The 12,471-nt window shown below is 45.0% G+C and overlaps 1 protein-coding gene across 1 annotated transcript; it reads right to left on the reverse strand.

The window, feature by feature from the left end:
• Nucleotides 1-10,453: 10,453 nt before the first annotated feature.
• LOC121002648 (zinc finger protein 484-like) lies at nt 10,454-11,686 on the reverse strand. The gene is made up of 2 exons (XM_040434084.1): nt 11,672-11,686; nt 10,454-11,597 (listed from the first exon to the last, which is right to left on the reverse strand). Exons 1-2 carry the CDS (start codon nt 11,684-11,686, stop codon nt 10,461-10,463), a joined length of 1,152 nt encoding a protein of 383 aa, XP_040290018.1. The 3' UTR covers nt 10,454-10,460.
• Between the last annotated feature and the right edge of the window lie 785 nt (nt 11,687-12,471).

A 12,471-nucleotide genomic window follows, 5' to 3' on the forward strand; every position in this document is an offset into this window, starting at 1 on the left:
TTAATGGTAATCTGATATCAATTTTTCCCGATTTCTCGCGAGAGACCCAAAATAAAAGAAGATCTTTTTTTGATGTGATTGCAGCTAAGATTACTTATTCAATGTTATATCCCGCTAAATTGAGAGTGGTATACAATGAGTCTGTGAGCTTTTTTTCCACACAGTCGGAAGTGGCGCAATGGTTGGATTTAAAGGGCCTATGAAAAATATGGAAGGTGGGTGAGGGGGGAGGTTGATGAGGGGAGGTGGCAGGGAGGAGGTTTGGTGGTAGGAGAGAGGTTGATGGGTATTGTGAAATGCCCTGTCAATCATGCAGGGGTTTGTTTTGGGGGTGGGTTTAAGGGAGGGATTGGCTGCCGTCGGTTGCTGTGCAGATATGCGTGCCTCTCCGCTAGTGAAGGGGGGATGGAAACCTTGTTTTTCCATAGGAAATGCCGTGTAATATTTTATTCTGGAATGTGAGAGGGCTGGGAGACAGGGTGAAGAGGACGGTTGTATTTGACCTTGTGGTCCGCCATCTGCCGACGATTGTGGTACTGTTAGAGACCCATGCTACATTAGATAGGATTTATAGACTGAAAAGGAGATGGGCCTCTCTTGAGTACCACGCTTGCTACTCGTCCTATGCAAGAGGGGTTAGTGTATATATTCATCATGGGATGGAGTATCAGCCGCTAGATAACCTGATCGATAAAGAAGGTAGATTTGTATTCCTCCATGGGTATTGGAAAGGGCAGGAGGTCATACTGGCTTTTATCTATATTCCCCCGCCATTTAACGCAACGGTATTTTCACAGTTAGTTCAGTATATATCCACAAAAAATCAATGTGCGTTATTAGTGGCAGGTGACTTTAATGCAGTACTGGATCCTGAGCTGGATCGGTTCTCGTCGTTCTCTGGGCGCGGCCGCGCGGGATCCCCCTTGTCTGCTGTATGCCAGGAGCTGGCGCTGGTTGATATCTGGCGCCACCTCTATGGCAATAAAAAAATCTTTTCATGTTTTAGCCAGTCATTCGGGTCTATGTCCCGTATAGACTTGGCATTTGCAAGCCGGGATCTGTGCGGTCGCGTCCTGAGAATGAGGTATGAACCTCATGGAATCTCGGATCATTCCCCAGTTCTTGAGATATTTGCGGAGGCCCCGAGTACAGGTAGAATTTTTAAACTGAACCCGCATTGGTTTGATGTGATAGGAGAGCAAGTTAGAATAGAGCAGGATATTCAGGAATTTTGGGACTTTAATGTAGGATCGGCACATATTCACTACGTGTGGGATGCTTTGAAAGCCCATATAAGGGGCTTATATTTTAGTAAAATTAACAGGTTTAGAACGGAAGTACGGCACAGGGAACAACAATTGATAGACTCAATAAGGAACTTACGCGCCGCATTAATTGACTCCTATACGGAGCAATTCATTAATCAGTTAAAAGAGGCCAACTTACAGCTTAAGACGCTTCTATATAAAAAAGCACAACATAAGCTCCTATTTCAAGGCCAGAATCGCTTCTGCGAATCTGGTAAAACGGGCAGGTTTCTGGCTCGTCTGGTGGCCAACCAGAGAGAGTCTACCAGTATAAGAGAAATTAGGAACTTACAGGGTGTTGGGGTGAGCTCTGCAGCGGAGATAAGGGAGGAGTTTGTGAGATATTATTCCGACCTTTATAAATCTGAGTCTACGCTTAGTCGTATCGATATGGATCGATATCTTCAAAAATTAGAGCTCCCCCAGTTATGTCCTCAAGATAGAGAGCGCTTGGAATCCCCTATTTTTTTAGAGGAACTTCAGGCGACTCTTCTTTCTTTAAAATATGAATCAGCCCCTGGTTCAGATGGATTGCCGTTTGATCTATATAGGTATCACGCTAAAGTACTTTTGCCGATCCTGCTTTTAGTCCTGAATGAGTCCCGCGCATGCCACTCTTTACCTCCATCATTTAGTGAGGCGGTGATTATCTTGGTTTTAAAAAAGGAGAAGGATCCGTGCGATATGGGGTCATATAGACCCATATCACTTTTAAATACGGACTACAAGATTTTCGCTAAAATTTTGGCCAACCGTCTAAAGAAGGTTATAGCGAGTTTGGTACACCCCAATCAGAAGGGCTTTATCCCGGGACGGCAAATACAGATGAGTCTATATAGGGTTTATCTGAATTTGTCTGTTGGGGGAGGTATAGACCACTCCATTCTGTCTTTAGATGCCGCAAAGGCGTTTGACAGGATGGAGTGGTCTTTTTTGTGGGCTACAATGTCCCATTTTGGCCTTGGGAATTCGTTCCTGGAAATGACCCAAATGCTATATGCACAGCCAGCCGCATCTATTAGTGTCAATGGTATTAGCTCTTCCCCTGTCAAGATGCGGAGAGGGATGAGACAGGGCTGTCCGCTGTCTCCTCTCCTCTTTGCCCTTTTTATTGAACCATTGGCTTCCCGGATTCGCTTAGATAACTGTATAGATGGTTTTGGGGTGGCAGGAGTGAGCGATAAAATAAGCCTATATGCCGATGACGTTATTCTGTTCCTGGATCAGGGATGGAAGATTCTCTTGCATGTCATGGAGGTAATAGAAGAATATGGCAAACTATCAGGTTACAGAATTAATTGGTCAAAGTCATCTCTCCTCCCACTGAATCGTAAAGCTGTAGATGAGGGGGGGCGAGTCCGTGTTTTGGTCCCTAATGACACTTTAGATTATCTGGGGGTTAAGATTGGGGTCCCTATAAATAGGTTTTATGATCTTAATCTGGCCCCGGTTTTGAATAAAGTCAGGGATAAAGTCAGCGCGTGGCGGAAATTGACACTGGCCCAAACGGACCGAATAGCTTTGATTAAAATGATTATTTTACCGATAGTTTTGTTTCCGTTGTGTGCCTCCCCCATCTGGATAGATGATATCTTTATTCATAGGTTGGAGACTATGATCAATGATCTAATCTGGGGAAGGAAGAGGGTGCGCATAAAGCAGAAGTATCTATGGTTGTCGGAGGCAGATGGTGGGCTGTCATTACCTTTTTTTCAAGGTTATTATCTATGTGCACAGATTCAGCGTTGCTGTTATTCAAAAGAGAGTTTACTTTCACGATATTTGAAAAAAGTCTTTGATAAACCAGTTGATAATATTTTTGCATGTTTGGAGACTAGGTTTATGGGAATGGGGAGGTCCTTGTTGATCCCATGCTCACTGCAGAGGGTGTGGAACAGACTGAAGAAGACCCTTAAATCTTCTGGACCGTTTGGTTTCACCCCTCTGTGGGAGAACAGGGATCTGGAGGAGTTCTTTAAAATTACAGATTTTGGTTATTGGTCATGTAATGGTATCAACAGGGTGTCTGACCTTTTTTATATGGGTCGCTTTAAATCACTTTTGGAATTTGGTTTTACTGATAATTCACCATTAGATTTATTTATGTATGCACGTTTGAAACATATATTTGAAACGTCAAGGAATAGGGGTCTTATTTTTCTACGAGAGAATATATTTTTTGATTTTTGTGACGCCCAGAAGTATGAAAAGGTGAAGTTATCTAGACTTTATGCGAAACTCCGATTGGCACTGGCAACTGTAACGCCTTTTCAAAGCACAGATAAGTGGGAGCAAGAGTTGAATTGCCCCCCACTATAGTGGTCTACCATTTATAGGAATGTGAGAAAGGCGACAGTTTCCAGTGCGCATAGGCTAATTCAATTTAAGATACTCCATAGACTGTATTATACGCCTAAAACCCAGGGAAAATTTCCCCAAAATAAAGATCGTGATTGCTGCTGCTCTAAATGTGGATATGTTAATGCCAACTATGTTCATTTGCTTTGGAGCTGCAGAAAAATAAGAAGTTATTGGGATGAGGTCTTCGCTATTTTACAGAAGGAGACTTCACTGAATTATAACCCGAGTATTTTGATAGTGATTTTTGGAGATTATGGGTCAGAAGTGGAAGTCCCACCCCAGGTTAGACGAATTTGGATGCGGGGATTGATGGTTGCTAAGGCTATATTGATAAAGTATTGGGGCTCTGTCTCCCCGCCCTCAACAAGGGAGTGGAGTTTATACCTCCAAAAAATTAGGGTGTATGAGGATATTGAAAGGAAAAGGAGAGTTGCACGCAGAGCTGTATAGCTATAATTAATATTGATACTATTCTATATAACAATGAATGGAGCGGACGGCAGCCAATGGGGGGGGGGGGTTGATATAGTTATTATTGTATATTATCTTGAGGGTGTCCAATTTTTTCTTGTAAAGATGTTTATGATTGTCATGCTGGACACACCGTTGAGATTGATATCGTTTTATGTATTAACATTTTGATTTGGAAAATAAAAATATATATTTATTTAAAAAAAAAAAATAATAATAATAATAAAAACTAAAACTACAAAAAAGCACTGCTGATGAGGAGGATCCAGGCTACCACGCGTGACGTGAAGCTTTCTTCTTTTGTTAATGGGAGGCTACATGTTCCCAAGTCATAAAAATATGTAGGGAAAAAAGAGATCTGATGGGAGCAGAGAGGCATATACTGAATAATAACATGGATGGACAGATCAACAGCACACATCAATCACAGGAACGAGATAGTAAGAGTAGAAGAACAGGTCTGAATGGTGACGGTGATGGACCTGCTGTATGGTGCCATCAGATGACAGGAGTCATCACATGTGTGGAGCTGTGATGAAAGCTATATCCAAACTATTGTTGAAGTCGCTTTTAATTGAAGCGTTTAAGATACACTCTGCGGCTACAAATCAAGGTACCCCAAGGGGTTAATATCCACGCGTGGAGAGACTAGACGCCGACACAAAGATGGTCAAGGCAATCTCTTTCTTTATTACAATGAGTTAAGCTGTATATACATCTTCAGGCTCATGCCATTATTTCATTAGCTAAGAAGATAAGATAACACTTGGCTTCTGCGCAGTGTGCACTGTCTTACAAACCTTGGTATGTGAACTAATGTGAACATCTGGGTGTCAGCCGCCATCTTGTAATGGCCTCTTACTAATATCAATACTGCATACGGCATATGTGACACTTCAAGGGGGTGCTTTTTTTTATAGGCAGTGAGTATACATATGTATTATCCAGGGCTGGGACAAGGCCATTTGGTGCCCAGGGCGAAGATGGCAAACTGCGCCCCCCCCCCCCCCTGGGCACAGTGGCTGCGTGTGATGGGCACAGTGGCTGCGTTTGATGGGCACATTGGCGACAATTGATGGCACAGTGGCTGCATGTGATGGCACAGTGGCTGGGTTTGGTGGCATTGTGAGGCTGCAAGCATGGCTCAAAATAACACAAACACTTTTTTTTTATTTGCCATTTTTTATTAACAAAGTGCTGGTCACCTCAGTCAGCCTCCTCCACCAGCATACTGGTGGCAATTGATCAGGCAAACTGGCAGCACGCTGGCGGCAATTGATGGGCACAGTGGGGCAAACTGGCAACAATTGATGGGCACAGTGGCTGTGTTTGATGGGCACAGTGGCTGTGTTTGAGGGGCAGAGTGGCTGCGTTTAATGGGTACAGTGGCTGCGTTTAATGGGTACAGTGGCTGCGTTTGATGGGTACAGTGGCTGCGTTTGATGAGCAGAGTGGCTGCGTTTGATCGGCACAGTGGCTGCGTTTGATGGGCAAAGTGGCGAAAATTGACGAGTGGCACAGTGGCTGCGTGTGTTGGCACAGTGGCTGTGTGTGATGGCACAGTGGCTGCATGTGATGGCACAGGGGCTGCATGTGATGGCACAGGGGCTGCATGTGATGGCACAGTGGCGACAATTGATGGCACAGTGGCTGAGTGTGTTGGCACAGTGGCTGCATGTGATGGCACAGTGGCTGCGTTAGGTGGCACAGTGGCTGCATGATGGGCATAGTGGCGACAATTGATGGCACAGTGGCTACGGTTGGTGGGCACAGAGTGGCTGCATGTGATGGCACAGTGAAGCTGCAATTAATGTTTTTTTTTTTTTTACAGAAAAGGCAAGCTTAAAATAACACAAAATCATTTCTTTAAACTGCTTTTTTTTATTAAAAAAATTATGATCATCTCAGTCCAATCCCCCCCCCCCCCCCCGGGGGGGGGGGGGATTGGACTGAGATGACCATAATTTTTTTAATAAAAAAATTAGTTTGTTATTTGTATTACATTATTTTCTTACTTTTTACAGTCTGTGTGTGAGTAGCAGCTAGTGAAGGCAGGCTCCTCGTGGCTTGTTCTTCACGCGCCGACACAGCTCCCTGTAGGCTGCGCGAGTCCTCCCTCTCTCACCTCACACCTCGCCTCCGGCGTGAGCCGCGTGACGTCACACGGCGCACGCCGGTGGTATCAACCAAATGAATCATCCTCCATGGGGGGGGGGGGGCGAGGAAACGCAGAGGAGGAAAGGGAGCCCGAGCCAGGAGCGCAGTCGGCACAAAATTCATAGGGGGAGAGAAGGAGCAGCGCTGACATGGCTGGTGTGGACGGTGTAGGCGGGTGCAGGAGCGCACTCAGCACAGCAAGCACAGCAAGTGGCGCTTGGCTAATGTGGTACAGTCAGGGCCGGATTAAGAGCATCATGGGCCTGGTGCAGAAGATTTTAATGGGCCTTTTTATAGAAAATGAAAACGCAACGCAGAGCAACTTTTTATAGCACAAATAAAGTGTGAATTTACGCAAAATTACACATGTGAAAATACGCATGCATAAAGTTTGAAGTGTGAACGGGTCTGCGTAATCCCATTCAAGTCTATTGGACTAAAGATCATGCGTAATTTTGAAGCAGATTTACGCACGGGTTTGCGGTGAAAAATCTGCTGTGTGAACTTAGCCTAAGTGTACATCTCTGGCCACAGTTTAAATATACAGCCATCTATAAAGATGGCTGTATTATGTATAGCCACCCCCCAAGGAGTTAACTAGTGCTGCTGGATATGTCATTCAGGAGCATGAAAAAGCTATTCACGTCTAGCCTTTCCATGCTCCTGAATGGCATATGTGTTTATAATACCTGATCTATTATAAGCAGATATACCACTCAGGAGCATTGAAGAGCTAGGTGACTATTTCTCACTTAGCTTTTCCATGCTCCTGAATGGCATATCTGTTTATAATAGATCAGGCTCAGCTATTATAAAGATATATATGCCTATAAGCAGATATGCAATTCAGGAGCATGGAAAAGCTAGGTGAAATAAATCAGCACCCAGCTTTTCCATGCTCCTGAATGACATGTATAAATTATACAGTATACAGTATAATAGGTGAGGTGAGCCAATGCTGATTTACTTACCGCCTATGAGTTGTTTTCTGGGCAGTACATTGAAGGTTGCTGAACGCGACTCACCGCTGGCAGCACCCCTGACTCCACGCAGGAAGAATTTTGAACTTCCCGCACGCAGCAGCCATCACGGTCTTTCACTTTACGGCATGGCCTAGGCCCCAGGGGAGGAGTCTGAGGTGACGACGCAGCGCGGCGTGCACAGCTGACCTGTCACCTGACCTGATCTGTCAGCTTTCACTGTCCTGGTGAGTTCTGTAAAGGGCTGGCCTGGGAGATTTCTCCTTGCGCTGCACAGTCGGCACGGTTCGGTCCTACTAAAGGGTTGCGGGGCGGCCGCCAGGCAACCTCAGCGAGGCGGCCTATGCGGGCCTAGCTCCGGTTGGCCTATGCGGGCAGGGCCAGACTGGGGATAAAAACCAGCCCTGGAAAAAGTTGCACACCAGCCCCACAGCATTGTGTCCTTATTTACTTGTTTATAAAAGGCGAAAGCATTCATTTTAAAACACGTGTGTAAACACGAATATGAACTTTGCCCCACGATAGCTCTTTTGTAGAACCCCCATTGTTTATATTATCACAGTAGACCAGCTTTTCCCAAACAGGATGCGATAACGATATGCGATGCGATATTTTAAGGGAATTGTGCTAGAGGTCTAGTTGCACTGTTATGGGGGATCTGTGGATGACACTGTTATCGAGGGGATCTGTGGATGACACTGTTATCGAGGGGATCTGTGGATGGCACTGTTATGGGGGATCTATGGATGACACTGTTATGGGGGACCTGTGGATGACACTGTTATGGAGGGGATCTATGGATGGCATTGTTATGGGGGATCTGTGGATGGCACTGTTATGGAGGATCTGTGGATGGCACTGTTATGGAGGATCTGTGGATGGCATTGTTATGGAGGATCTGTGGATGGCACTGTTATGGGGGATCTGTGGATGACGCTGTTATGAAGGATCTATGGATGACGCTGTTATGGAGGATCTATGGATGACACTGTTATGGGGGATCTGTGGATGGCACTGTTATGGGGGATCTGTGGATGGCACTGTTATGAAGGATCTGTGGTTGGCACTGTTATGAAGGATCTGTGGTTGGCACTGTTATGAAGGATCTGTGGTTGGCACTGTTATGGAGGGGATCTATGGATGACACTGTTATGGGGATCTGTGGATGGCACTGTTTTGGGGGATCTGTGGATGATGCTGTTATGGAGGATCTGTGGATGGCACTGTTATAGGGGATCTGTGGATGGCACTGTTATAAGGGATCTGTGGATGGCACTGTTATGAAGGATATGTGGTTGGCACTGTTATGGGGATCTGTGGATGGCACTGTTATGGAGGATCTGTGGTTGGCACTGTTATGGGGATCTGTGGTTGGCACTGTTATGGGGATCTGTGGTTGGCACTGTTATGGGGATCTGTGGTTGGCACTGTTATGGAGATCTGTGGATGGCACTATTATGGGGGACCTATGGATGATGCACTGTTATAGGGGATGTGTGCTATGACACATAGGGCCATGAGGGGGGCCTGCATAAGATGCTATATGTGTGAATGACACACATATAGCATATTATGCTGGCCCCTCTCATGGCCCTATGTGTCACAGCATTACTTTATTAATGTCCCCTCATGTGTCCTAAACCGCGCACATAACTGTCTTTGTATGCAAAGTCTTTCTTTACTGGTGAAACAATCGCTCTCCTATTGAAACTCCTATTGATATTGAAAATCACCAGCCTCTGTACTCAGCCTCCTACCTGATACACAGCCCTGAACAGCCAGATGACAGCTCTGCACAAGCAGCAGCTAGCAAGCTAAAGGACCTTCCGTGATGTCATGATCATGTGATCAGTCACATGTGTGGGAGGAGTCAGGCTCTGGGCAATGTCCGTGCTGGAGCCTGCTGTTGGGGGCGGGGCCGGGGATGGGCTCCTCTCTCTGTCAGTCACTCTGTGTAGTGTGTAAAATATACTGCACCAGTCAAGGAGCCTCCTCACTGTCGGCACGGCCGGCCGTGCAGCAGTCAAGGCTACCGGCCTAGCGGGCCGTGCCAGTCCGGCCCTGTATGCGGGCTGCTGGGCCTATTTTCATGCAGGGGCCTGGAGCTGCAGCTCCATCCGCCCCTACGTTAATCCGGCCCTGGGTACAGTGAAGCTGTACACTGCTGGCACTTCACCTGCGCCCCCCTCCTGTCCGCAAATGGTAGCGCCCAGGGCACCCGCTCCTTCGGCCCCTGCCTTGTACCGGCCCTGGTATTATCTAACTAAGTCATTGGCTCAAGTTTTCTTCTACAGTCTATACATATGTGAGACCAGGAGGCCTTTGATGCTCGAAGCTTCAGCCCCTCCCCCCCCCCCCCTCTTCTCTCTCTAGAGTTGTATACACATACAGCTTGGCTAGCAAAGGGGAAAGCACTTAAGATAAGAAAGAAGCAGCTTAAGGTAAATACATAAGAAAATCATCTAGTTATACAAAAATGATATTCACATCTCTATCACTATCATGAGGATACATCTGTGTAACGAAAATGAGAGGTGTGCTCCACACATCGTATGTTATCATAGCAGGGAAACTAAGGGCTGTTGTTGTCGGGTAGTCAGACACCAGTGTGCAAATAACTCATTAATATAGGTAAGAACAGAAAATACTCCATTATCATGTAAGCAATCTCTCTAATGGTTTATTTATGGTAGCTATGGTAAAGGCCTTGAACTACAATCCATTCTCTGTTATATCTTTTATTCACTATACTTCATGTGGCTATTGTTATAGTTGGTTTTATGAAGTTATTTATGGTCACTCGCTCCCAGTAAATGACTGCTCAGATGCTGTGGTTGCAGTTGGCTACAGCGTCTGACGGAATGTCAGCGATCAGAGCTATCTCCAATCATGGACACTGCTGTGTGAAACCGCATGCATGCTTTGCCTATGGCACTCACTTAACTCTTGAGTGGGCACCATCTTTAAATTCCCGACATCCACGGTACATGTATGGAGGATGTTGGGAAGGGGTTAGAACTTCTTCTCCCCTGTATTAATTCTCTGATTTTGAACAAGGGCTCATTTCTGAATAAAACAGTTTCCACATTCTGAACATAAACATGGCTGCAACCCTGTCTGACTTCCCTAATGATTCTCAAATTTTTATTTTTTTATTTAGTAAAACACGTTCTGGGCATTAATATCACTTCTCCTCTGTGTGAGATTTCAGATGCTTAACAAGATTTGCTTTCCAAGTAAACCATTTTCCACATTCTGGGCAGGAAAATGGCCTCTTCCCTGTGTGAATTTTTAAATGCTCAGCAAGATGATTTTTCCTAGCAAAACATTTACCACATTCTGGACATGAAAACGGCTTCTCCCCTGTGTGATGTCTTTGGTGGATATCAAGATGTGATTTCAGAATAAAACATTTGCCACATTCTGAACATGAATACGGCTTCTCCCCTGTGTGATGTATTTGATGGATATCAAGACTTGATTTCAGAGTAAAACATTTGCCACATTCTGAACATGAAAACGGCTTCTCCCCTGTGTGAATTCTCTGGTTATGAAGACTTGATTTCTGAGTAAAACATTTGCCACATTCTGAACATGAATATGGCTTCTCCCCTGTGTGATGTCTTTGATGGATATCAAGATGTGATTTTCGAGTAAAACATTTGCCACATTCTGAACATGAATACGGCTTCTCCCCTGTGTGATGTCTTTGATGGCTCTTAAGATTGTATTTATGAGTAAAAGATTTGCCACATTCTGAACATGAATACGGCTTCTCCCCTGTGTGATGTCTTTGATGGATATCAAGATGTGATTTTCGAGTAAAACATTTGCCACATTCTGAACATGAATACGGCTTCAACCCTGTGTGATGTCTTTGATGGCTCTCAAGACTTGATTTATGAGTAAAACATTTGTCACATTCTGAACATGAATACGGCTTCTCCCCTGTGTGATGTCTTTGATGGATATCAAGATGTGATTTTAGAGTAAAACATTTGTCACATTCTAAACATAAATATGGCTTTTCCCCTGTGTCATGTCTTTGATGGCTCTCAAGACTTGATTTCCGAGTATAACATTTGCCACATTCTGAACATGAATACGGCTTCTCCCCTGTGTGAACTATCTGATAGTTATGAAGACTTGATTTCTCAGTAAAACATTTGCCACATTCTGAACATGAATACGGCTTCTCCCCAGTGTGAATTTTCTGATGCCTCTCAAGATGTGATTTCAGAGTAAAACATTTGCCACATTGTGAACATGAATACAGCTTCTTCCCTGTGTGATGTCTATGATGGATATCAAGTTGTGATTTCTGAGTAAAACATTTGCCACATTCTAAACATGAATAAGACTTCTTCCCTTTCTGAGCTCTTTGGGATCCAGCACTTCTGTGGTTTGCATTCAGCATAACAGTCTTTTTTAAAGGATCAGGTGGCAGATTTTTGATTTGAAGGTCTGAGGGTACAACTGGGATAATGGCACGTTTTTCATATGTATCTGGTGCGACAACCGAATCATCTGCATCATAATATGTAGGTATCAGGTGTTCCTCTGTGCTCCCGGTACAGTCGTCTGTCAAGGACAAAACTTTTAAAAATAATTCTTAAATAATATAATCTTTAAAATGATATTGATACAAATTGCAAAACATAAAGCGAAATTCTATGATAAATTGACAAAGACAGTAGACCTCAGACCACCAGGCTCGAATGCTGAGTGGAGAATCATAAAGGGACCTGCGAGTCAGTGCTATTAGGTGGTGTCCGTGTCCCTGACAGCTACATGCACTATCGTACAGGGCAGTAGAAAGGAACAGTGCGGTTGTTGAGGAACGGTTGAGACGTATGCATATATATCCATGCATGCCTGCAAACACGTGCGGGCATGTATGGTATATATGTGCATACATTAGACATAGCATCATGGGACGATGTGCGCAAATGTGCCCAGCATCTGCGCACGTCTGCCCATGGTGATCCCCAGGGGCTCATGGTGGCCCCTGTGGGAAATATGTGCCCTCTTGTGATGTAGGGGCTTGTGCCCCCTTATAGTGTAGGGGCTTGTGCCTCCTTATAGTGTAGGGGCTTGTGCTGAGAGCTACAAGCGGGAGATCAAAGGATCTCCCGCCTGTCAGCAAGTGCACGCGGCCCTGGCATGCAACAGGTTATCACCAAGTTGGTGCCGGC

Source organism: Bufo bufo, chromosome 5 (assembly GCF_905171765.1).
Source record: "Bufo bufo chromosome 5, aBufBuf1.1, whole genome shotgun sequence".
Taxonomy (NCBI): Eukaryota; Metazoa; Chordata; class Amphibia; order Anura; family Bufonidae; genus Bufo; species Bufo bufo.